Here is a 23,531-nt window from a genome sequence, read left to right as displayed (position 1 = left end):
TGAATGCCCAAGTTTCCTGATGCTGAGACAATCTGGTTTTAAAAGATTTTCAACTTTGAAAAACGTCATTGTCTCGAGACATCAGGAAAACACAACACCAAAGCAATGATTAGACTCGCATTGCCCTCCCGATCATGAGGACCATTTATTAAGCTATTTATGACCATTCAACAATTTTATATTCATATACATAAATATAATTGAGATAAATAATGATAAATAATGATAGATTTCATAATATAATAATAATATAATAATCATAGCACTTTCATAGCAGTTAAGACATAATATAAATAGTTATTTATCTTCCAATAAATATTATTAATAACACAATACAAAAAAAAAAAAAAAAATGTGTACAACAAGCCAACCATATAGGCTGGACATGCAAGAATTGACTTCTGTATAACATTTAACCAAATTTCATCTTAAGCAAATACAGATACCTCTTTGGATCAAACAGAGGATTGAATTGGAAAACAATATTTATAACGCAATTATTAAATAAACAGAAATCTCCAAAAGAAGAAACAATGCCATACAAGTTTCTCAATGGAGAAACTTGCATAATCCCCCCCCCCCTTCCCCCCGCCCCCCAAAAAGCAAATTAACCAAGGTGGAAAACAAAAGATCGGGATGCACCAAAATGCATTAAAAAAAACAACCCCTGAACCAATTCAATCCCTCTGATGACAACGGAAGGCTATCAACTCTTAATTTACTGTTAGTGTCCACCAATAATTGTAATTGTAGTGAAGAATCACCTAGGCATTGGGGTAGGCCCCAAGACCAGACAAATATTGGTTTACTCATTCTGCGGTTTTCTTAACAAAAATCTATTGAACACCAGTGCGAAACAATATAATAGATATAGAGTATGAACAATGGTTTATTTAAAATAAAATAATTAAGACATGCATGTAAGCTATTGGCAAACATGAATATATAGACTTATTAACGATTATAATCTCAAAAAGCCAGGCAAAACAAGAAAACACAAAATTCACTGGTGCACCCTAATAATATAGACACAAAGATTATTGAATCAAAAGACAAAAATTTTCGGATGCTTATCATCAAACTCTATGTTCTGAAACAAATAATCGGGAGCCCATGCATAGCATAAATGCATATACATGTATCGGTTTAACATTACTTGTTCTTTAAATATTTAACCTCTATCAATATGTCTATTATACACAAAATATGTATAAAATTAGAACGCAATGTTGTTTAAGCTATAATTACAATACAATACAATCACGCATGTTTCAAGCGTGTATAGCACAACTTATCAAATACAATGTACATGTATATTTTTAAAGATAGATCAACAATTCCATATATAATCAAGTGTAATGTACTATCTAAGTAACATACATTATTCTTAAATGAACAATGCACAATTCGACAAAATTATCTTAATGGAATTTCTTCAACCGACCTTGAAATATAGAAACAAGGGAATTCCATTTGTAAATTCATGCTTAATTGTGCTAGTGTGCGATGCGTAATTCATCTTTCCCCTGTAACTTGAAATATATGTTTATCAAGATATATTTTGGTCTTTATCTGACTTGAGAATAAACCCCAGGCTGAAATGGGTGCTCATTGTAAGATTTTGAAACCGGAATTTGTAAAAATGCCTATCTGACCAAACTCTAACCTTCAAGTAACACAGAACTCTAAGAGTTCCAATTTCAGGACACATTTAATGATAAGATCATGAATAGTGTCCATATGTACCTTATACTACTAGTTGAAACAGATATCACAAGGCAACATACTAACCCAGAAACTATTTATCTTTTCTGCTTATTTAAATTTTGAACAAAATAAAGTTGCCACCGCTAATAATGTCAAAATAATCTAAGTGCATAGCACTGTATAGGCTTGCTCACCCGCAATAATCAACAATTATTCTTGTTGAAGCAATTTAAGAGTAGATGCGGTATTGTCGGTCCAAGCAGCCAAATCTTGAATCTTGATTAATCAATATCTTATTTAAAATTAACCTTTGTTTTGCAAAATAACACTTTGTTGTTTTGCAAAAGTTCCTTCTATAAAACTTTGAAACTTGCTTGAGAAGTTATGAACATTTTACAAAAGTGTTGCCATTTAAATCCTCTTTACAACACAAGGACAACAGGGCCTACAAAAGTATAACCATGACATTTGACTTCTACACACTCGCTATCAATATGTTATTGAAAATTAATGCGTTGTTGTTTTGCAAAAGTTCATTCTACAAATCAAATACTCTGTCACTTGCTTGATGAGTTATGTACATTTTACAAAAGTGTTGTTGTTTCAGCCCTCTTTACAACATAACTCAAGAACAGTACATGACCTACAAAAGTATCTGTGACATTTACATTGTAACTTATTCACACTCGCTATGAAATGATCAATACAATACAATACAATACAATACAAGGTGCTGTGAATTACTGAATTACACAGTTTAAAATAGTTGCTAACTTAACCAGCCCTTTTATACCCAGTAGTACAGCAAAATTGTAGAAATTGAATTGTTTAATATCTACTAATAATATTTTCAGGAACTGAAAAAATATCTGTACTACAAATTAATCAAGCATTTGCTTGAAGTTTCTTTGGTCAAGTGGCCTGGGTTCATTGTCAATGTCACTTAAGTAGAAATTGCCCTTTGCTTGTGAGAAAAAGTCTACATTAAGCATATGAAAAGTTTCAGAACTAAATAAATGTTCAATATTTTAAACAGATCAATGTAAACAATAGAGAATATTCAATGAATAATTACCTCTCCTTTAACTTGATAGTTGATACCAATTGCAATCTTATATTCTCCTTTCTTATTTTCATTCACCTTACACATTGTGCCTTCTTGTAGTAAAAGAAAATATAAAATAATACAATGAAGTTTGAATTACTTGAACCAGAACATAAAACAAATATTGAATTACCAAGAGGTTATTAAATATGTTCCATATAATGTAAGGACCAATCCATCCATAACAATACTTAATGTACCGGTATATAATTTTATTATAGGTCTATTGATGTTTTAACCTATCTTACATGATATTAGTAGTAATATCAAATAGAGCCTACATATTTCATCTTCACATACTTAAGACAATTCTATTTAAGTTGAAACAAAGTGAGACATAAGACATATTTTTACGTCATTAATTAATACCGTCATTATGAAGTCAATTTCCAACTTGTAAATAATGAAAATTGTCTCTTGCATTAATATTGACCTAGTCTTTTGAGCAGATTTGCAATTCTTACCACATATTAGGATCTGTAAAAAAGAGCTATCTTTACATGTACCTATAGAAGGCAGGTTAACTTTCAAACTTTACAAGGATGTCATATCAGGTCAATAAATTTTTGATGCATAAACAAAATACCTTATAATTAAAATAGCACATTCCTTGTTGATATTTCATAGAAGCCAATAGCTCATCGGAAGCAAACCTATGCAGTATAAGATATCTTGTATATCATTTAGATACAATGCACATTGTCTATTTATTTAGAAAATGTGTGCCGATGAACATTAAGATTTGTCTTTTTGCCTTATAAAAGAACAATTTATTTGCACATAACCACACAGTTATCATTTTCTATTAATTACTGAATGTTTTACACCCAGACATGCATACATAACCAGATTTAGCTGCTTTAAATATAATGTAAAGTCAAATTTCAGAGTCTTAGGAATTGCGAGTCTAGTTGAGTCACTGGATTAACGTTATTTGCGACTGACCGTATATTTGCAGAAGAATAATGACTGATATTGATGCCAAGGTAGAACAAGAAATTAGCGAGGTTTTGTAGAAAGAAAACCTTGGTATCCGATTAAAATTGTTCATCTAGAATGAAGTCTTGTTCTTCTTGATTGTGGAAATAATGAGAATCTAAGTCTGCTTGATTCATTGTATCAAATGTTCTACCGGTCTTGCAAATTTATTGTTCTCAGTCTTCTTCTTTTCTTCTTATCTTTTTGTGGCGCATTATATGTAGATGATGCACAGCTGCCATGATTGAAGAATGCAAGAAATCAGCTTGCACAACTTGCGAGTATTCACATAGCCAACCAAACTCTAGTTCGGATAACTCAGACCCGCAACAAAATATCTGCTTACTGTCCTGGGTCTTAACTCGTTTTCTAAATGTTGATGGCAAACTGGACAAAAGAAACACATGGAAACTCTTCACAGCTTTTTAATCGGCTATATATGCGTTGAGAGTCCTTCTATTGTTTGGATAACCCGAACAGCTTAGACAGGTCTTTTGTCTTTTGAAGCAAACCTCACTGCAATTGATGTGCAAGATCAGCAGGGGGCATCATTACTCCTGAAATATAACCACAAAGAAACAAACAGCAAAAAGAAACTACATGTGCCTTCCCCGTTGTTTGAAACCTTTGCGCCTGATTATATCACATGATTGGTAAGCCTGATGTTCCAACATTCGCAACTCCTAGAATTTATCTAGTAATAGACACTTGAAGATTAAGGTATACTACCATGATTACTATTCTTAACTTAAAGGCTTATATTCAGTGTTAATATAAATTTGTATCTCCAGTAATAGAACCAGCCTGCATACTACAGGTTGACCTTTTCGAGCACCATGCAATCCATGTAAATCATTCCCAATAATTTGCATATGTGATCTAATAATGCCAAAAAGAAAATGGTATATATTGTATATATAATACTTGTCAATTACAGCCAACACTAAATATTTTGGAGACTTGGATTTAATTAATAACATCCAACTTATAAAATACTTGACTGTAACTAGGGTTCATTATCTCATGCAAAGTATTACCGATAAATTTGTTGATTACTTGCCTGCTTGTAAATAAATTGAAGCCGTTGGCTGATTCTAACATGAAGCCGGTGGCCAATGCCACTGTGACCATGATGAAACCAGTTGCTGCTCTGTGGATGTTGATTTACGCTTCTATACACTTAAATATTAATAAAATAATCACATCCACTGCTTAAGTAACATATCATTATCAATCCTATACTTTATAAAATACTACCACATCAGACAAACAGTATTATTTTTCACCACCAAGAGCACAACCATTTTTTGGTCCAGCATGATCGGAGGAGCAAATAAGTGGCTTACTAAGAAAGGTGTGAACACAACAAAAGAAATGGAATTAAAGCAGAGACCTGATTGGCTGCACCCCACTAAAGTGCCATCTGAATGGCCAAGAATCTGGGATTGTTGCTATAACAACACAACAACTCCTACATCATTCCAATACCATGACCCAAATCAATAGCATAAACTTTCAAGAGGACTTCATATGGCTCAAGTGGAACTGATAGGATAATTGTCCAGACTTGGCTGCACATGAATGCCCAAGTTTCCCTGATGCTGAGACAATCTGGTTTTTAAAAGATTTTCAACTTTGAAAAACGTCATTGTATAAAAATAAATATTTTTTTTCAGCACTTAAAATAACATTACATTAGAATGTTTACAGCAAGTTTTCAGAAATGTTGTTCAATGTTGTTAAAACATTTTATACCGATACTAACATTTAATTTCGTTCTGTAAAACAGTTTGTGTTTGCTGGGATATCCCAGTTTTGACTATTGAGGTATTGCAGTTGAAATCCATACACCTACTATGGAAGATATGGCCTTAATCTACACAGGGTGTGTAGATTTCAAATGGAATCACCCATTTAGGAAGCCCCATTTGAAATTTGCATTCCCTGTTTGGAAGATTAAGGTCATGTCTTCTATAGGGGTGTATGGATTGTAACTGGAATAGTCCATTGTTCATAGAGACAGATTTAACAGTTAGGATTCCCTTTTTTCTTTCAGTTACCAAATACAATGTCAAAATTCAAACATCAAGCGAAGACAACTCAGAAACTACCGCCAATGTGTACATCTCCTTGTATGGAGAGAAAGGTCACACAGGGGTCAGACAACTGCGTAAATCTGATCAAGAAGTCCTGTTTCAGAAGGGCCAGACTGATCTGTTTAAGATTGAAGCTGTTGACCTGGGGTCACTTCAAAAGGTCATCATAGGTCATGATGGAAAAGATGGAGGTTAGTGGTATGATCATATTTTTAATTGTGACTCAATGTTGTTGGTCACAGATCAAACCCAATATTTGATTGCCTGGCTGACCCTTTTGAAGTAAAGATTTCCAATAAACATTTTCCTCCAAAAAGGTAAATTAGCAAAACATTTGGCTCTTGAGTCCCTCAGCCAGCTAAGTGGCCTTTAAGTCATGGGCCTGGGGCCATTCCACCCTCCTTCCCCCCCTCCTGTGTAGGCAGTACTGTGGAACATAAGAAAGTAAAAATATTAACTTTTTACACGTGTGTAAAACTTTAAGGGGTTAAAATTGTGAAAATCCAATTATTTCAAAATAGACAAAGCGTCTATGGAAAAAAACCTGTTTTACGGGTGGTCAGACTTTCAAGTCAGGTTGTTCGGTAGTTTTTGGTGGATCTGGTAGGCAAGGTACTAAGAGTAGGCTAGGTGTGAACAAGCGGTAGGAGTAGGTAAATTAGCTGTGGAATGTTTATCACTGTTAGCGTAAGTTTACTCTGAGTAAGTTTACTCAAAATATGAACACAACTAATACCAATTGTTCTCATTTCAGCATTTGGATGGCTCATTGATGAAATCACCGTGGAGACACAACAGGTAGGAGAGGACCCATCAACAGGTGTCAAATCTTACATTGGCAAGAATGATAAGTGGTTATCAGTGGAAGCTGAAGATAAATTGACAGAAAGGGAACTGATGCTGTCTGCACAAGAGTCGGAAGGGTCACAGACTGATAAGCCAGGTAAATAGAAGATGATTATTTTCATTAAAAGTTTTTAAATGTTAGAATATTAAAATATTCAAAAATGTTCAAAATGTTCAATCATTTGAAGTCTGCAACCCCAATGTGGAAGATTGCACTGTTATTGCAGTTACACAATATGATAAATCCAGCTAGAATGTTTTGCTTGATTTTTATTAAATTCCAGCTTTAAAATGCGAAAATGTTGAAAACCAGTTTCATTTAACACAATTTTGCCCCTACTTACAAAATGTTGTTTGGAATTCAAACATTTTTCTACACCTTTTTTTATCAAAACAGCTGGATCTGGAAAGGCTAAATGTGTTAAATTTGGTTGAAATTCTAAAATATTCCTCAAGCGGGCTGGTTGTCAAGTGAAACTGCTCAATGTGGGTGGGGTGTGTGTGTAGGGGGTGTGTGTGTGTGTTCTGCTGCATTAAAAGAAGGAAAGAAAACAGATTGTCTGACCCAATTTGGTAACAGTGATTTTTATAGTTGAATAACTGATGGATCAGGTGGGTTTATGTTGTAACTTTCCTGTATCATATAGTCGATATTTTTGCTTTTTTTTTTTTTTGTCAACAGCAAATTGGAAAGCCCATGTCACCACTAAACCAGATGAGAAAGCCAGTACTAAAGCCCAAATAATGATCACAGTATATGGAGAGAAAAGGAAGTCAGATGAACTACCACTGGGAAAGGCTGAAGGGGACAACTTTGAGTCAGGAAAAACTGATGAGATCCCTGTAAGTATAACCACAAAAAAGAATTATATTTCTTTTAAATAACATTATGGAGACAATTTATATAGCAAGCAATTTGCTGACAAAGTCTTGACATCAGAGCCTTTCATCACTTAGCAACCTACTTCATGCTTGGCGCCATCTTTGAACCATGATCACAATACAAATCCAATGGTGTGCTAGGTTTGCAAGTCAAGCTTGAACCAGTAACTACATAATCACTACGACAGCGAAAAGGAAAAGTTGCTTTGTGTATAAGAAAAAAGACTAATCATATTTCCACCACACTAAGGCCTAAAAATAATTGTTGTAACAGGCTGAAGGTAGGTAGGTCTGGAAATTGTTTTTCTTTTGTTTGGTATTAATCAAATTGCTTTTTTCTTTCCTATATTTTCAGCTGCATCTTGATGACCTTGGCAAGCTGTACAAAATTAGACTGTCCCATGACAACACTGGTGATGATCCGTCCTGGTATCCAGATAAGGTAAGTGGGCTATTCCATTTAATAGCCACACTACCTCTGTGAAAGAATTTTGGAAATATCTTCCACAGGGGGTGTATGAATTTCAAATGGAACGAAAACATTAGGCAGCTCCATTTGAATTTTATACACCCTCTGAGACAAGTTCAACCTGAATGGTGGGAGGGTGAGTTTCATATAGAGTTGGTAATGTGCTAAGTCCACTTGAAATTCATACTCCCCCTGTGTGAGATATTTCCAAAATTTACCATAGGGGAAGTGTGGATTTTATATGGAATAGCTTATTATTCTTTTATTTATTTATTTATTTATTTATTTATAACATTCGGCCGAAGCCAGGCTAATCCCAATAGTGCTCAGAGGCTACTAAATTTAAGGGACGCCATCCGGATATGACGGGACAGGGATATGGGAATTCTTCTTTGGTTTGTCTACTTTCACCTCATCTTTCACACCTCTGTGGACAAATGTTGCAATATTTTAATACTATATATAAAATACTAGACAAACAGGGGGAATTGAAAAATTGAAAGTTAATCTTTGTTTTGGGTTTTTTTATATTCTCACTCAACTCATAAAACAACAACAATTAAACCCAATGAGTCTAAAAGCACTGTACAAATACATTCACTGTGAATGAATAATTAGAGATAATTAAAAGCCAATATGTTAAAAATACTGAAACATTTGAATAAGCCAAGATATGAGAGTGTAACAAACAAAACAAAAAACAAAATCAAACCGCAATCCATTGCTTCAGCAGTAGACAGGTCTGGTCTTCCGTATGCAAGCATACAAGTATATGACAAAAAAAAATAATAAAAAAAACGGAAAGTACGGAACAACAAAGGAAAATAATCCACTACTAAGCCTTCCTCCAGCATTTCGCATTTGTTTCTGTCTTCTGCTGCTCTTGCCCAAGTTGTTGTTTCCAAAGGTGATGATGTACATCCTCTTTATCTCCATCTCTTTTGTTTGCATTACACCATTACAAAATATAACACAGGTCATGTGCTGGCCATTATGTTTAGGGCACGCATCTCCAGGCATGCATCACACAACAGGGTCAGCATGGAATAGTGCATTCTTGCATGTAGGATTCGCATGCTGGATCTAAGATCTTTGCTTGGTGATGTGTGGGGCAAAATGTCTGTACTTTAGCTTTTATAATAAGTCAGTACATTTTTATGTAATGGTGATTCTTTTTTATTTCAGGTTGAGTTGGAAGAGATTGAAAGAGGACAGAAGGTATCCTTCCCCTGTGACAAATGGTTGTCAAGGGATGAAGGCGATGGGGAGATCATACGTGAATTTGCTGCTGTACATGAGGGTGAAGAACCACTGCCCAGTAAGTACTCAATCAAGTAATATCATATGCTGTGATATTAAGACACTATGACATCTAGATTGTTTTACGTATCCCAAGAGAAGAGGGCTCCCTCAGAGACCAAGAAATGGTTGGCTCAGCGCCAGATAGACGTATCTCCATTAGCTTATAGCTGCTGTGTGTGTTTGCCTGTAGTATGCATGAGTCCCATCATTTGCAGGCAATGGTATACATGTATGCATTGTGCATGCATTGAGTGAACTCTTGCATATCACAGCTGATCATACACACCGCAGTGAGCCATTGAATCAAAAGACCTTATCATTTTGAATTTGGCACACAGCCGAATCCGTATTCGGTTTTTTGTTAAATTTATTAAAAATTGTTAAATTTTTGATTTAGTGAACAAGGGATCAACACTTTTCCTCCAGAGGGCAGCATATCAATTTGTAACTGTGGTCAGCGTGATAAGTAAGCAAAGAGGGTGGCAAACAGGGTTTAAGTAAAGGAGTTTAAGTAAAGGAGTGCTATACCCTCTTGAGCTTAAAGGGACCATTGAAAGAAAATATGATTTGGTATCAAAATAAAGCCCATAAAATATAGAATCAATATCTAAAACAATTGAAGAACTAACTATTTTAGAAATAAAAATACAATGAAAACAACGTACTCGATTTACCCCCTTCCGACGCTACTTCGTGCGTCAATTAAAAAAAGAAAAAAATTGGGCGCTTTCCTAATGACGTCATTGTGGTTACGCGTTTTGTGTTGCGTTGACATTTTTGCCGGGATAATTTGACAACAGAGATCGCGATCTAAATATCAGATGCAATAATCATGGTAGGCCTAATACAACCACTTATAATTATTTAAAGGTTAAGTAAAAACAAAATTCCATTTGATTGTCCACATGTTATCAAAAGGAGGAAGTGGAGGGCCTTTTTATTTATCATTTATTAGTTATTTTTTACAATGCAAATGCCAATGGATCATTTAGGCCTATGTATTATTCCCGGACATTACTAGTTGTGTAATTTGTAGAGGAGGATGATAGGATCGAGGCTCTTGTTATTTGATGGTTCTCTGAGAGGATGATTAAAACAAAGCCTCTAAATTGAAATGCTTATTGGACAGAAGCAAATCTAAACTATTGACTATTATTAACTTTTAAAACATTTAAAAAAAGTTTTCCCTAATAATAAAGAAAATAGCACTAAACATTTCAGACTCCCTCAATTGCAATGCCATGCGAAAGGAAGCGGGCGGGACGATCAATTGGTTTTTTTTTTATCATCATTTGTTTGTTTGTTTACCCAGGTTGGTCCGTGAGGAACACATGCTAATCCATGGAAAACCATGGACCGTTCCAAGCTGATACAAATGTACAAGCCTGGATAGCCAGTGTAGGCTAATATATGCATGTTGGCCTAGATAGCTTTGATAAACAAAGCAAGAAATGGAAGAAAATAGCTAGGAAAAGAGAAAAGAGAGAAGGCCACTCCCAAACACAATTGTACAATTTTACTCTTAGCCCTTACTTCGTGAGAAAGGAAACTGGAATTCCAGTCTCAGGCCCGATGCAAAGGCTGCATTGCAGCTTCCTATTTTACTTATTCATAAATTCAACCCCCGGTCAACATAACCATGATTCCCATGACTTTATGTAGGCCCTACATGGCATATATAAAACCATAAAACTAATTATGAGTAGGCCTATGCCTATAGGCCTATGATATAGTGAAGATGTTGAGGAGAATATCGCCAAGATTTGTCGCAACACATAAATTGCAGATGATGTGACGGCGCGAGCACCTCCCATGGGTATTATTATTAGCCTACCTTAAAAAATATTCAAGAGATGATTATTTTTTCCAAAACCTGACAATTGGTATAAAAAAGCTTTTTCTTCCATAAGTTAACTTTCAAAAGTGCTTATTTTCATACCCCAAACAATGCAAAGTAGGCCTAGGCACTTTTATTTTGCAAATTTATTCCCCTATAGGCCTACCAATTGTTATACGGGAGACTTGCCAATATTATTTGAGCCGTTGTCACTGGGGCAGTAGCTGAACGGCAGATGAAGAAGTTGGTTCAGAAGAACATGACATGCAAGCTGTTCTTGAAATAAATTACGAGGAGCGCCTATAAACATACATAGGCCTTCAAAAAGCCTATATGCTACAAACATCAAATGGGAAATATTATAGGACTACACTTATTTTAATCCATGGATGGTTAGGACCGGGTAGGCCTAGGCTATGCGAAATTGATGTCAGTCATTTCTAAAAACAAAATATCCAGCCAGGCGCGCTGTATTTTACGAGATTTACCCAATCAACATAAACTTTGTAACTGTAGGCCTACCTTTGATAAAACGCCGGACACTTTGCACTTTCAAGTATCAGTGGGAGTTGAGATTGGATTAGGCCTATAAGCATTTCCATAACGTAAACTAAAGGCTGACGGTAAATCGGGCGGTAAATATTGTTCATATGATTGTTTGGAGTGGCCTTTATAGGGCCTATGTTCCTCTCGTGGTTCTTTATCTTCAAATTTGTTTGTCATTTTTCATAGGCTTTTAAAAATAAATAAAAATAAATTTCGGCTTTTATATAATAACGCCTTTTCCCAGACCTCGGAGGGTTCAAAGCGCTGTAATTTCGCTGCCATGGTACTTATCACAATCAGATCGCATCATCTAGGCTGGATGCTGCCGAACCTGTCGCAAATCTAGCCGCACTTGGATTGTAACATCCACCAATTATCTTTTCAGCTCCCCAAATTTCATTGGGTGAAGGAAGTTTTTGATAATCAAACAACTAATCACCGATTTTTGAGAAGCAGGAGGAAACTGGAGATCCCGAAGAAAACCTGTGGGGTCGAGATAAACCAAGTTCACATGAGTCTTTGGGCCGCGCGCCAGGGGCTTGAAGTTGAACCCAGGACCTCAGTATAAGTGGTGCAAGGCGAGGAAACAACCGCGCCAACTCGCTCTCCCGAGCCTGTCTTTTGTTTTGAACCTGGTCACATAAGTGTGTCTCTACACGGAGCGTCCGTTAAAAGAAACAAGCAACACACTTTAATCACTGCAATTCAGCTTCCAAACTGCGGAGTCAGGATCGGCTTATGCGTTTTTAGGCCCGGCGGTTGTAAATCTAGGCCGCACGCCCGGGAGGTAGGCTAATTAGGCCTGAAGAAATTTTAAGTCGCCAGAGGAAATATAAGTAAAGAGTAATTGCTATATCAGAATGCCTCAAAACAAATGATACTCTCTTGCAAAAACCGAGCAGCTAGCACTGGCAGCTTTGACTTTGTCAATATGTAGGTCTAACTTATGTTTCCCCATTGTTGGCCAATTTTGTAGCTAGACTTTATATATAGGCCTATCATAGTAGGCCTACCAGCCTAGTGTCCGTCTCAAGGTGGGCATCTTGCAACTGTCATTGTAGCTTTATTATAATATCCTTTTTAATATACTTGTATAGGCCTAAAAGGCACAGAAAAGTTAATGTTTTGGTTCTCGTCCCCTCCCTCCTGAATTTCTGGGATTTGTCAGATTTTTTTTTTTTTTTATAGATTTTTCAATTATTTTAGACTTTGGAATGATTTATGAATTTTTCATACATAGGCCTATAAATAAGTTTATTAGAGAACAAGAACCACTTCCAAGTCTTTTTGTGGTATGGCCTACTCTAGGGGGTTTATCCCTCAGAATCTCACATTTGAAAAAAAAAGTGCGTCATCGTTTCCTCGAGCACTGTTGGAAAAGACCGAAACTGCAGACAATGCTGATTTTACACTGAAAAAAAACACCTCCCTCCCTCATCAATTCATGAAAATCCTCTGGACGAGCACCAAAATATTAATTTTATACGGCCTAACCTAGGCCGACGCCGGGAGGTAGGCTAATTTGGCCTAAAGAAATTAAGTCGCATGTCATGGGCTAACCCGAAACATCATTGCCTTCTCTTTCATATCCTCACCAGATATTTAAGAGGAAATATAAGTAAAGAGTATTCCCAGCAAACACAAAAGCGTTTTAAAAACATTTTAAATAAGTTATATTTTGGTACAAACGTTTTAATAACATTAAAATGTCGGGTTATATAAAGGTCATGATAACGTTTTAAAAAATATTTTGTAAACTCTTTTTGCAAACATGGTTGCCAAATATTCTGTCAATTCTTAAATAACATTATGTTAAAATATTTGAACCCAGCAAACACAGAAATGTTCTTAAAATATTTTTTTCAAAACATTTTAATAACATTTAAATGTCGGGTTATATAAAGGTCATGAAAACGTTTTTAAAACGTTATTGAAAATATTTTGGACAAACATTTTTCGCAAAATATTGTTTCAACCCGAAAATAACATTTCGTTTAGAATGTTTTGTGTCAAGTTTTCAAGAACGTTTTTGGAATGTTATTAAAAGTTTTTATACCCTTTATATAACCCGACATTTAAACGTTTTCTGTAAAACATTTTTGTTTGCTGAGCAGTAGATTATCAAACAATGTTTTTTTTTTTTTTTTTAAACGTTTTATACTCTTAATATACTCTTTATATAACCCGACATTTAAGCGTTTTCTGACAACATTTTACAACCTTTTTGCGAATGATGTCGAAAACGTTTTGTGTTTGCTGGTTGCTATATCAGAATGCCTCAGTCAAAACAAATGATACTCTCTTGCAAGCGCCGAGCAGCTATCACTGACAGCTTTGACTTTGTCAATATGAAGGCCTAGGCGCAGGCCTAACTTATGTTTCCCCGTTGTTGGCCAATTTTGTAGGCCTAGCTAGAATTTAAATATAGGCCTATCATAGAAGTCATTGTAGGTTTGTAATTTATATTATAATATCCTTTTTTAATATACTTTTTAGGCCTAAAAGGCACATAAAAGTTCATTGCTGTAAACACGTTCATGCGTTGGTTTCGGACCAAGTCTGGACTATGCAGTGTTGCCATGCAGCGGAAAGGATAACCACTTTGACGTCACAGGGGTTGCCATGTTTCTCAGCACATATGAATTGGGCGGAACGACGCGACATTGGGCGCTTTGTCTTTATTTGCTTATTTGGGGGTAAAATAAAGGAAAATGCGTTTATCATTTTAGAAATGGATTCTATATGTTATTAGCTTTATTTTGATACCAAATATGTTTTTCTTTCAATGGTCCCTTTAAGGCACTTATCCCTTGTTTGCTAATTCAATAATAATTTTATCATATTGTAGCCTGCTAAATGAGCAAGAATATTATATTTTGATCCCTTTTGTGACAAACCAACATAGTATATTTACCATAGCATTATACACAAGACAACAGAATCAGGACTCTTTAATTTGAAGTTTTATCTCTCTGCTCTGCACATTCCGCAGGTGTGAAATACCAGATTGAGATAGCAACAGGCGATGATGAGAATGCAGGGACGGAATCCAACATCTACCTGACCCTGTATGGAGAGAGGGGTGATACTGGCAAGAGGCTCATGAGAATACAAGGACAGGACAAAGTAGTGTTTGCTAAAGATGCAACTCAGACATTTACCTTAGAAGCAGTATCCTTAGGTGCTATCACAAAATGCATTGTGGGACATGATGGAAAGAAACATGGTAAGATGGTGTTATTTGAACAACAGAATCAGAATCTTTTATTGATAATCACCTCACATTGGGTATAATCATTGTAAACAATATACATGTAAGTAAACAACACAAATACATAAATCACAAAATTGTTTAATTTCTCCATACTGAGAAAAAGTATTTATTAACTGTTCCAATATAAAGTGAGTGACAAAGGATTTTGCGCTTAAAAAACCCCAAGATACATCCCCTCTGTAGTCAATATATAAGACAACGGGTGCAAAGAGGGGGCTATAAGCAGGGGTTCTCAACCCAATAGCCAGGCCAGATCTTTGAAATGTGTTTGCCCTTTGTGGCCCACATGCAAATACAATAAAGACCTCCTGATTTTCAGTCATTTGGGGATTTATTGGTCTGAGAAAACCACAGCAAATTATTTATTATTATTATTGTTTTAGAAATAGGGATGCTATAAGCAGGCAGTCCTTGTGATATTATTTTATGCATTTGAGGCTTATAAATGAATTGAATCGCTTCCCTAACTTTCTGTTTGTTTTTGGAAGTTAAGAATTTTGTTACTTAAAATGTAATCTCTGTAAGCCTTTTAATTAAAAGGTAAAACAAAAGTGGAAGGAATTATTTGTGCTTCTTAAGGGCTGGGGTATGAGCGTTTGGACAGTATTTATTGTGGGACATTAGAGCACATCAGACATATCGAATTGCATTCTGAATACGAAGAATGTCATTCTGATATCAAATAATTTTGATTTTTGAAATTAGCAATTTAATACACATTTTATGGCAAATCATTAAAATTGATATTTTTGATATTTAACAGTACTTGAAGTAAACTTTAATAATCTGATGATTTATACTTAAAGTGTATGTAGGTGGGATGAAAAGCCGACGATCAATTGAAAATTTTGACCTTTAAATTATTGAAGATATGGATTTTTTTCCCAAAACACCAAAAAAAATTAGGTCTTTTTGGGAAAAAAATCCATATCTTCAATATGAAAGGTCAAAATTTTCAATTGACCGTCGGCTTTTCCTCCCTGCTACATACACTTTAAGAATATATCATTAGATTTATATAATTTACTTGAGGACTGTTATATATCAAATATTTGAAAAATATCAAATTTTATGATTTGTCATAAAATTTGTATTATTTTGTGATTTTCAAACAATTAAAATTATTTGATATCAGAAAGACATGCTTCGTATTCAGAATGCAATTCGATAGGTCTGAGGTGCTCTCTCATGTCCCACAAAAAAATACTGTCGAAACGCAATAAACGCTCATTTTAGATCCCTTAAGAAATTTCATTGCGATTCGATCTCCATTTTTAATAGCAATTGGTGGCAGGTCACGCAGGATATGATTACATATCCATAGATTGATTGATTGATTACTTAATTGATTGATTGATTGATTGACACCTTGTCTCTCATTGTCTCAGGTGCTGGTATGTATTTGAAGAAAATCACAGTCAAGGAATCAGCAGAAGCAAAGGAAGAGGATTTATTTGTTGCAGACAGGTAAGCTGAAATTGAATTTCTTAAGATTTTAACAGTTTTGCCATAACACTTCAATGGAGTAGTCCTGTTCAGGAATTGAACCCAGCACCTCATATTTGTGAGACCTGTGTCTTATAGATTCAGATTTGCTTGACCAAGTGGTCAAATTTATTGACTTAAAAACCCAAACAAACAGGTTATCGTCAAACAAAAGCACACACAAAAGCATAAAAGTACAAAATTTATACTATAAAATAAAAATACTTTCTCGGACTAGTAGATTGAAAAGCACTTCTGGGTTATATACATAATATACATTTCATGTGACCTAATAATTAGCATACAGACCACTTGGCCATGGGAGCTTCATGATTAAGATGACTTAAAATGAGATATATTAGTGATGGCTCAACCCATTTGAAAGGAGAAAATGTTATGACAGCAAAACTTGAAATCTTATGGAATTTATTAATTCCAGTCATTTAAAGCCCCTGTGTTTATGATGCCTTCTTTCCACAGCAATAGACACAGGAGAATGCAGAATTGGGCGATTCCAGTTGAAATCCACACTACTCCTGTGGAAGATTTTGGAAATATCTTCCATAGGGGGATTGTGGTTTTTCAAATGTAATTGGTCAGGGTTAATCATTTTGAAACCCATACTCCCTTTGTATTATGGCTTTACATAATATCTTCCACAACTGGAGTGAGTATTCAAATAGAAGTTACCCAATTTGTCTATTCTAATCAAAACTCATACTCCCTCTGTAGAAGACTTCAGCTAAATCTTCCACAGGGGTAGTGTGGATTTTAAATGGAATAGCCCATTGCTGCCATCTTTGATCAGGCATAGAGGAAAATTTGGGAGTGTTTGTGTTTTGCTCTACATTAATTTGGAAATAATGTTGCTTGTGCTCGACACATATATAGTAGGCATAATTTGAAATATCTTATAGTGCGGCACACTGGTAATGTTGAAGGAGTGACACATGGCATATTTATCATACTATGTATAAGGCCAAAAAAAAAAAAAAAAAAGGTTTGTCTCAAAGCTCACGAGAAATTCAAAAACAAATGCGAAATGCGATTTTTTAAATATTTTTTTTATTCCCGACTTTTTTCATGGTATTTTGAGAAAAAAGTCTCATTTTCGCCGATTTTTTTCTGGAAAAAACTATAACAAAATTGTTTTTGTCAAATCGTGGGATTTTACAAACGCGCAGCATAAGCTTTGAGACGAACCTTTTTTTTTTTTTGGCCTAATGAGAATGCACATTTGTTTATAAATTTCCACAACAAGGACTAAACAGCCCAATGTTTCCACATCAAATGGTACATGTAGTATTTTTATCTTATTTGTAAACAAACTGTTTGCAGTTTCCTTTTTGAATTGAAATGCAGTAAAACGTCCCCCCTTCAGGAACAAACTTGTTTCTTTCTGGTTTATCTAGCCTGGTGCTAACCTTTGTCTCCTATTTGTTTATTTGTCTACTACAGGTGGTTAGATGCCAGTAAGGATGACAAGAAGATTGAAGTAGAGCTAGAAGTGTACAAGGAAAGTAACAGTTCAGATGATTGATGAATTCAAGCATCCTATTTTACAAAGTGTTTTCAAGCATCTGATGAACACTCACTGGCAAATATAGCTTCTGCTTTTGTGTGTTTTTGTTATATTATAACTACCAGCTTTGCAAACTTTTGCTGCTTTTTAAAGCAAAGTAACAATTCTTTTTAAAGACAATCAACACTTATGGATTCCACCAGTGTCTTGTTGTATTTAATGTTTTCAAGCATCAGATGTGTGCAAACTACAATCATCGAAAAAAGTCTTGGAGCGCTTGCTTGTAAATAACGGAAAACTGTCACTTCCTCTCCCCCGTGCAATGTTGAGAAATGCCAATGACTTAAGCGCTTTCCCAATGTGTTCCAACATTGATTGATGGGGAGAGGAGAAGGGTGATTCATTGTTGTGGATGTCATGTTTGTTCCCAAACACAATATACGTCATTTCCATAATCATAAGAAATTCTGCACGGAATTTCGACAGAGTGTGCCAAGCGTTCTAAGCACTTTTTTATATGATTGTAGCAAATCAAATGCAGTAGAAGAAGTACTCAAGTTCTAAGAAAATGTAGTCCATATTTTAAATAAATAAGCTAGGTCATCACCAAGTTATGGTGTTAATAGTTCTTGTGTCATATTAATTTATGCCTACAAGTATATTTGACAACATGAATTTGTCCTTCAAAAGATTGAACCATTTTATTCATAGAAATATTTCTGCACATTTGGGTACTTCATCCACTACAGTCATTAAATATTGCTTCTGCATTTGTAAAAGTTTTTATCATAGCTGCAAGCGAGCGAAAAAAATTACTTTTACCTTTTTGCAGTAACATTTTGGGCCATTTTTTAGTTAATTTGTTTGACTTTTCAAGTGAAATGGAACTGTTATGTTACTGTACATGTAGCCTTACATTTATGTTTACATTTAGTGCTGTATTTTTTAAGCATTATTTAGGTATTGCAACCATTAGAGTAGAAAATGCTCAAAAAATGTGCTTTTTGTATTTATAATTTGTAAAAACTGAAAAAAGAGTTCTTATTTTTGATAACTTTCTGTGTGCAATCTTTCTGTAAATATAGTTTTTACATAAAATCAGCAGATATTTTCAAAGTCTTCCTGCTTTGTATATTTTGCAGTAGAATAAAATAATGTATGTTGGCAATATTGCTTAATATTATGTGTGCGAATCAAGGAAGATAAACTAGGAGAGTACGGAGCCTGCATCCATATTGGATTATCATGCATGGGGTCTAAATGGTGTAACACTGGCACGTTTAGTGCAGCCCCACAATTGAAAGATATGGTGCCTTTAGGCATGAGCGTTCCAAATTTGTGTGTGCATATATTGCTTATCATGCATAATTGACACAATGTTACCTTAACTCACTAATTGCAAACAAACACACGCTATGAATTGAAATTGGCCAGATGCATAGTCTGAGTGACATGTGAACATGGTGGAGTCCTTACTCAGGGCCGGATTTACCATAGGGTCAGATGGGCCCGGGCCCAGTGCCCCCAAATTCTGGGCCCCAAAAAATTGCCCTGTGCAGTGTGCATCTTCCATTTTAGCTGATAAACACTGTGTTTTGGGCCAAAACAGCCTACAAAAATTGCTTCGCGTGCACTGGCCTGTTATATAGCAAAATTCAATTATAGCAAGCTTCAATTTGGGCTAAAAAAGTCTAAAATTGAAATTTTTTTGAGCGCTAAATGTCCTAGTAAAATCTAAAAACTTGGCACTTGAGTGCACATGCCTTCCTCACGATGCGTTTGGGGCCTCCAAATTTTGGCCTGGCCCAGGGCCCCCAAAAATATAAATCCGGCCTTACTCTCCTATTCTAACATCTTTGGTGTGAATACTAAGTGCTTCTGATACCAAAAGTGAAGAGTGCAAATATTATGAAGCAGTATTATGTGTATATAGTTGAGGACAAAGTAACAAGTAGAGAGAGATAAACTGTCTATATTTATGAGGTCAAATTGGGCTATTCCGCTTGGATTCCACACCCCTTGTGGGAGATTACACTGCTCTGTCAAATTCAGTTGAGCATAAATTGCCCAAGTCTGGACTCTTCATATTTTGCTTGAAGTTCCAAAATCTACCACTGTTTTGAAATACAACTTATTGGATTTGAAAAAGCAGAAACAGTTGAATTTGATTGGAATCAAATCAAAATTTCCATTAAGGGGAAGGTGGTTTCAATAGAATCGCCCAAACCAATTTCCAATTTTGGTGTGCATGATAGAATATGTATAATCTCCAGTTTGCCTGTAACTCTCAAGTTACTGATTACTTAATTAAGGACATGTGTGTGAATTGTAGATATTTAGACGTTGGTGAAATTAGTATAGTTATATAGCAGGTACTGTATTCAATCTATTAACCACAATGGGGGCAGATTCACATATATTTCACTCAGAAGGCATGCTATAGCTACTATGAACTCTCATTTCCATGGCTGTCCTAGATTTACATGAATTGTAAAGGCATGTGCTACACATAGCCAGTATAGCCAGGGTGTAGCCCAGTGGTATAGCTAGGGGTTATGGTGCTCAGGGCAAGGATACAAAATGGCAGTGCCCCAAACGAATAATTGTTGACCCTAAAATCTTTTGCACAGGGCACTCAAGAATCTGAAAAAAGGGGGGATCCGATGTGAGGGGTAGGGAGTAACAAGTTTCAAACAGATATTGCTATATTGACACCATAACCCATCGCCTGCACCACATAGGCCTACACAGTGCACCAACTGCACCCAAATTTATACACTACAATACATTGGTGTAGCCGACCACATCCCCAGGTGGCCACGGTGATGGCCTATGGTTTTACAGCCACTCAAAATAGGAAATTTGATACAGTATATCTAAAGATATATCTTGAGATGTGTGTAATGAATCTCATCCAAAGTCTGGGGCAGTTGTAGTAGACTGAGGGAAATGACAACAGGATGTAGTATAACCTGGGCTTGATAATACTAACACCTGCAGATCAAGGTAACGGCCACGGTTTTCAATCGCTACTGAAAGTTTAACTTGACATTTGCTAAGCAAAACAACTCGGAAGAATAATAGCAATAATAGCTACCTGTAGAGTAAATGTCACAACGATTGTAACTCATGTTGAAATGGTTTTTCTCATAATTTAACTTTCATTTTTGCCCAATTTTATTCTAAAAGTGTCCTGAAAGGTGAAAAGTCAACTTTGAGCGCTAATAAGGGAAGCGGTACTATTAGGTTGAATACAGTTAATTGTTATATAATATCCATTTTCATTCAAAGCTTATTTGTTTTTATGTTGCAAGCTCACAAGCGATGCATCAAAGTTTGTTTTGCCGTGTTTTGTAGACTCTTTCCTGCTTGTTGTTATTTACCTAATACTGAGCATTGTTTGTGGACTTAAAAGTCAACATGTTTGTATAATATGTATAGGAAAGTTACATCTCATTTTCATAATCCGTCCCACCATTTTGTTTGAAATCAAAATAGAAGCGTATTATATTACTATAGGCAAAATATATATGAGAGGATGTACCTTATGCATCAGCGAACTTTTTATGGAGTAACATGATTTAATGACCTACGTGACCCAACCATGACCTTGCCTAGTGATGACCATATTTGAAAACAGTGATTGGTCAATTCTCCAAAGCTGTGTTTGGGCTGTAAGCATGTCCTCTTTACATGGTACACTTGATGCAATACCTTTGCGCACCCATGTTAGCTCTCATGATTGTAAATGAGATATTTTGCCTATAATATAGAGGTTCATGAGTTTACTAGCAAATATTTTCGCTTATTTTGATTTTAATTTCAAACAAACTGGTAACATTGAGGCTGGTACTTTGCTTTTGTTGTATGTGTGAGCAACTTTATTGCAATAAATGTTTACCAATAGATGATTTGTAAACACAATGATTTACTATTTTTGAATATGACAAAGTTGGTATTTTTGTAGCAATGCATTTTTTACCATTTGTATTAGTTTGTAAAAAGAAAATTTAGCATATCAAGAAACAAATGGTAACTGTACTCATTTATGAAGATTGTAGAGTGCATAATAGTTGTAATTTAAAAAAAAAAATTATATAGGTTGAATGCACATCATTGTTGAGAGAGAAATTTTGACTCAATAATGCATGTGGACTGAAAGATTAATGCAAGAGTCTTGCAGGAGTGATTTGGATGCATCAAAATAATTATACAAAATTCAGCGCAAGTACATTGTGTCCAATCTCTTCTGCATTTCGTAACCCATTTCATACACAAGAAAGAATATCTGAACATACTGCTATTTTCTATAACAATCAAAATACTAAAAATGAAATTTGACCAATATCAATGCAGCCACCTTCAAAAAATGAATAAATCCTGCAAGACGGGAACGCACAGCACGTAGTACGCACAACTCTGTGCAAGTGCAATATATTGTTCAATATTTATGCACTCCTTTAATTTTTCTAACAGCTTTTCTGATTGGCCATGGTTCTAAAAGTGTATGAATGTGGAATAAAGCTTGACTTTAATGCAATGTCATCCAAGACAAACAATGGACTATTGCAGTTGAAATCCATATGGAAGACATGAAATTAATCTCCTACACAGGGAGTGTGAATTTGAAATCTACACCCCTTGTGTGGGATATGAAGGTCATTTCTTTAATAGGGAGTGTATGGATTTAACTGAGATAGCCCAATTTATGTCCCATTGAAAATTGTTTCCAACAATTATGCACTCCTCCATGGTGTTTTATATATAAAGCTGAACTTTTGACTTTGGATGTGGATTAAATGATTATTTGTAATAAAAAAGATGCATAAAAAAGTTAAGTGCTTTGCTCAATGTGTTATTTTGCTTTGTGTCTGTTGCTTTGCTCCTGCTTTGCTGATATCATAGAAGTGTAAGATGTGTAAGTGTAAGCATCGGCGGCGGAACCGGGGCAGGGGGGCCAGTGGCCCCTCCACTTTTTTGAGTGTAAGTATGCAGGAATGAAAACAATCTGTCCAAATTTCTCTGGAAATTGAACATTAATCTCCCTTCCAGTTTTCAAAGACTTTGCTTGTGGATCAATTGGGATGATGCAACAAGCCTATAGTAAGAATTCCAATTGAATGAACGCAGCTTTTAACAGCTACACTCGATCCAACCGCGATCGTATATTGCGTATTTCAAACTACAACGCGAACGCACGACCTTGGATACAATGCTATCCAATCACGAGTGTGTTGGCATGGTTGATTCACTTCAGCGTTACTCACGCACAGTCGCTGCACGCTGGCGTACATCGCGCAGTGTACGCAAAAATTCGTCACGCTATTGAAAGCTGCGTTCATTCAATTGGAATTCCCACTATAGGCAGAAAACATACAGTGGTGACACAAGAGTTCTAAGTTTTTTTGGGGGTGGGTCTGGGAATTTCTAAGTTGGCATTTTTGTTCCAAATAGTGTAATTTTCCATGATTCTTTGTTTTGT

General features: G+C 35.4%; 1 protein-coding gene across 1 annotated transcript in view; it reads left to right on the top strand.

The window, feature by feature from the left end:
• LOC140166536 (lipoxygenase homology domain-containing protein 1-like) overlaps positions 1–23,531 on the top strand; it is a 107,389-nt gene that overhangs the window by 58,094 nt on the left and 25,764 nt on the right. The window contains exons 13-20 of the mRNA XM_072190020.1: positions 5,847–6,077; positions 6,641–6,829; positions 7,415–7,575; positions 7,970–8,056; positions 9,269–9,401; positions 14,761–14,994; positions 16,431–16,509; positions 17,986–18,044. Of these exons, the coding sequence (XP_072046121.1) occupies positions 5,847–6,077; positions 6,641–6,829; positions 7,415–7,575; positions 7,970–8,056; positions 9,269–9,401; positions 14,761–14,994; positions 16,431–16,509; positions 17,986–18,044 (1,173 nt within the window). The remainder of the gene's footprint in view (positions 1–5,846; positions 6,078–6,640; positions 6,830–7,414; positions 7,576–7,969; positions 8,057–9,268; positions 9,402–14,760; positions 14,995–16,430; positions 16,510–17,985; positions 18,045–23,531) is intronic.

Source organism: Amphiura filiformis, chromosome 12, assembly GCF_039555335.1.
Source record: "Amphiura filiformis chromosome 12, Afil_fr2py, whole genome shotgun sequence".
NCBI lineage: Eukaryota > Metazoa > Echinodermata > Ophiuroidea > Amphilepidida > Amphiuridae > Amphiura > Amphiura filiformis.
Note: the sequence above shows the minus strand (reverse complement) of the source record. Positions and strands in the feature narration are given on the sequence as shown.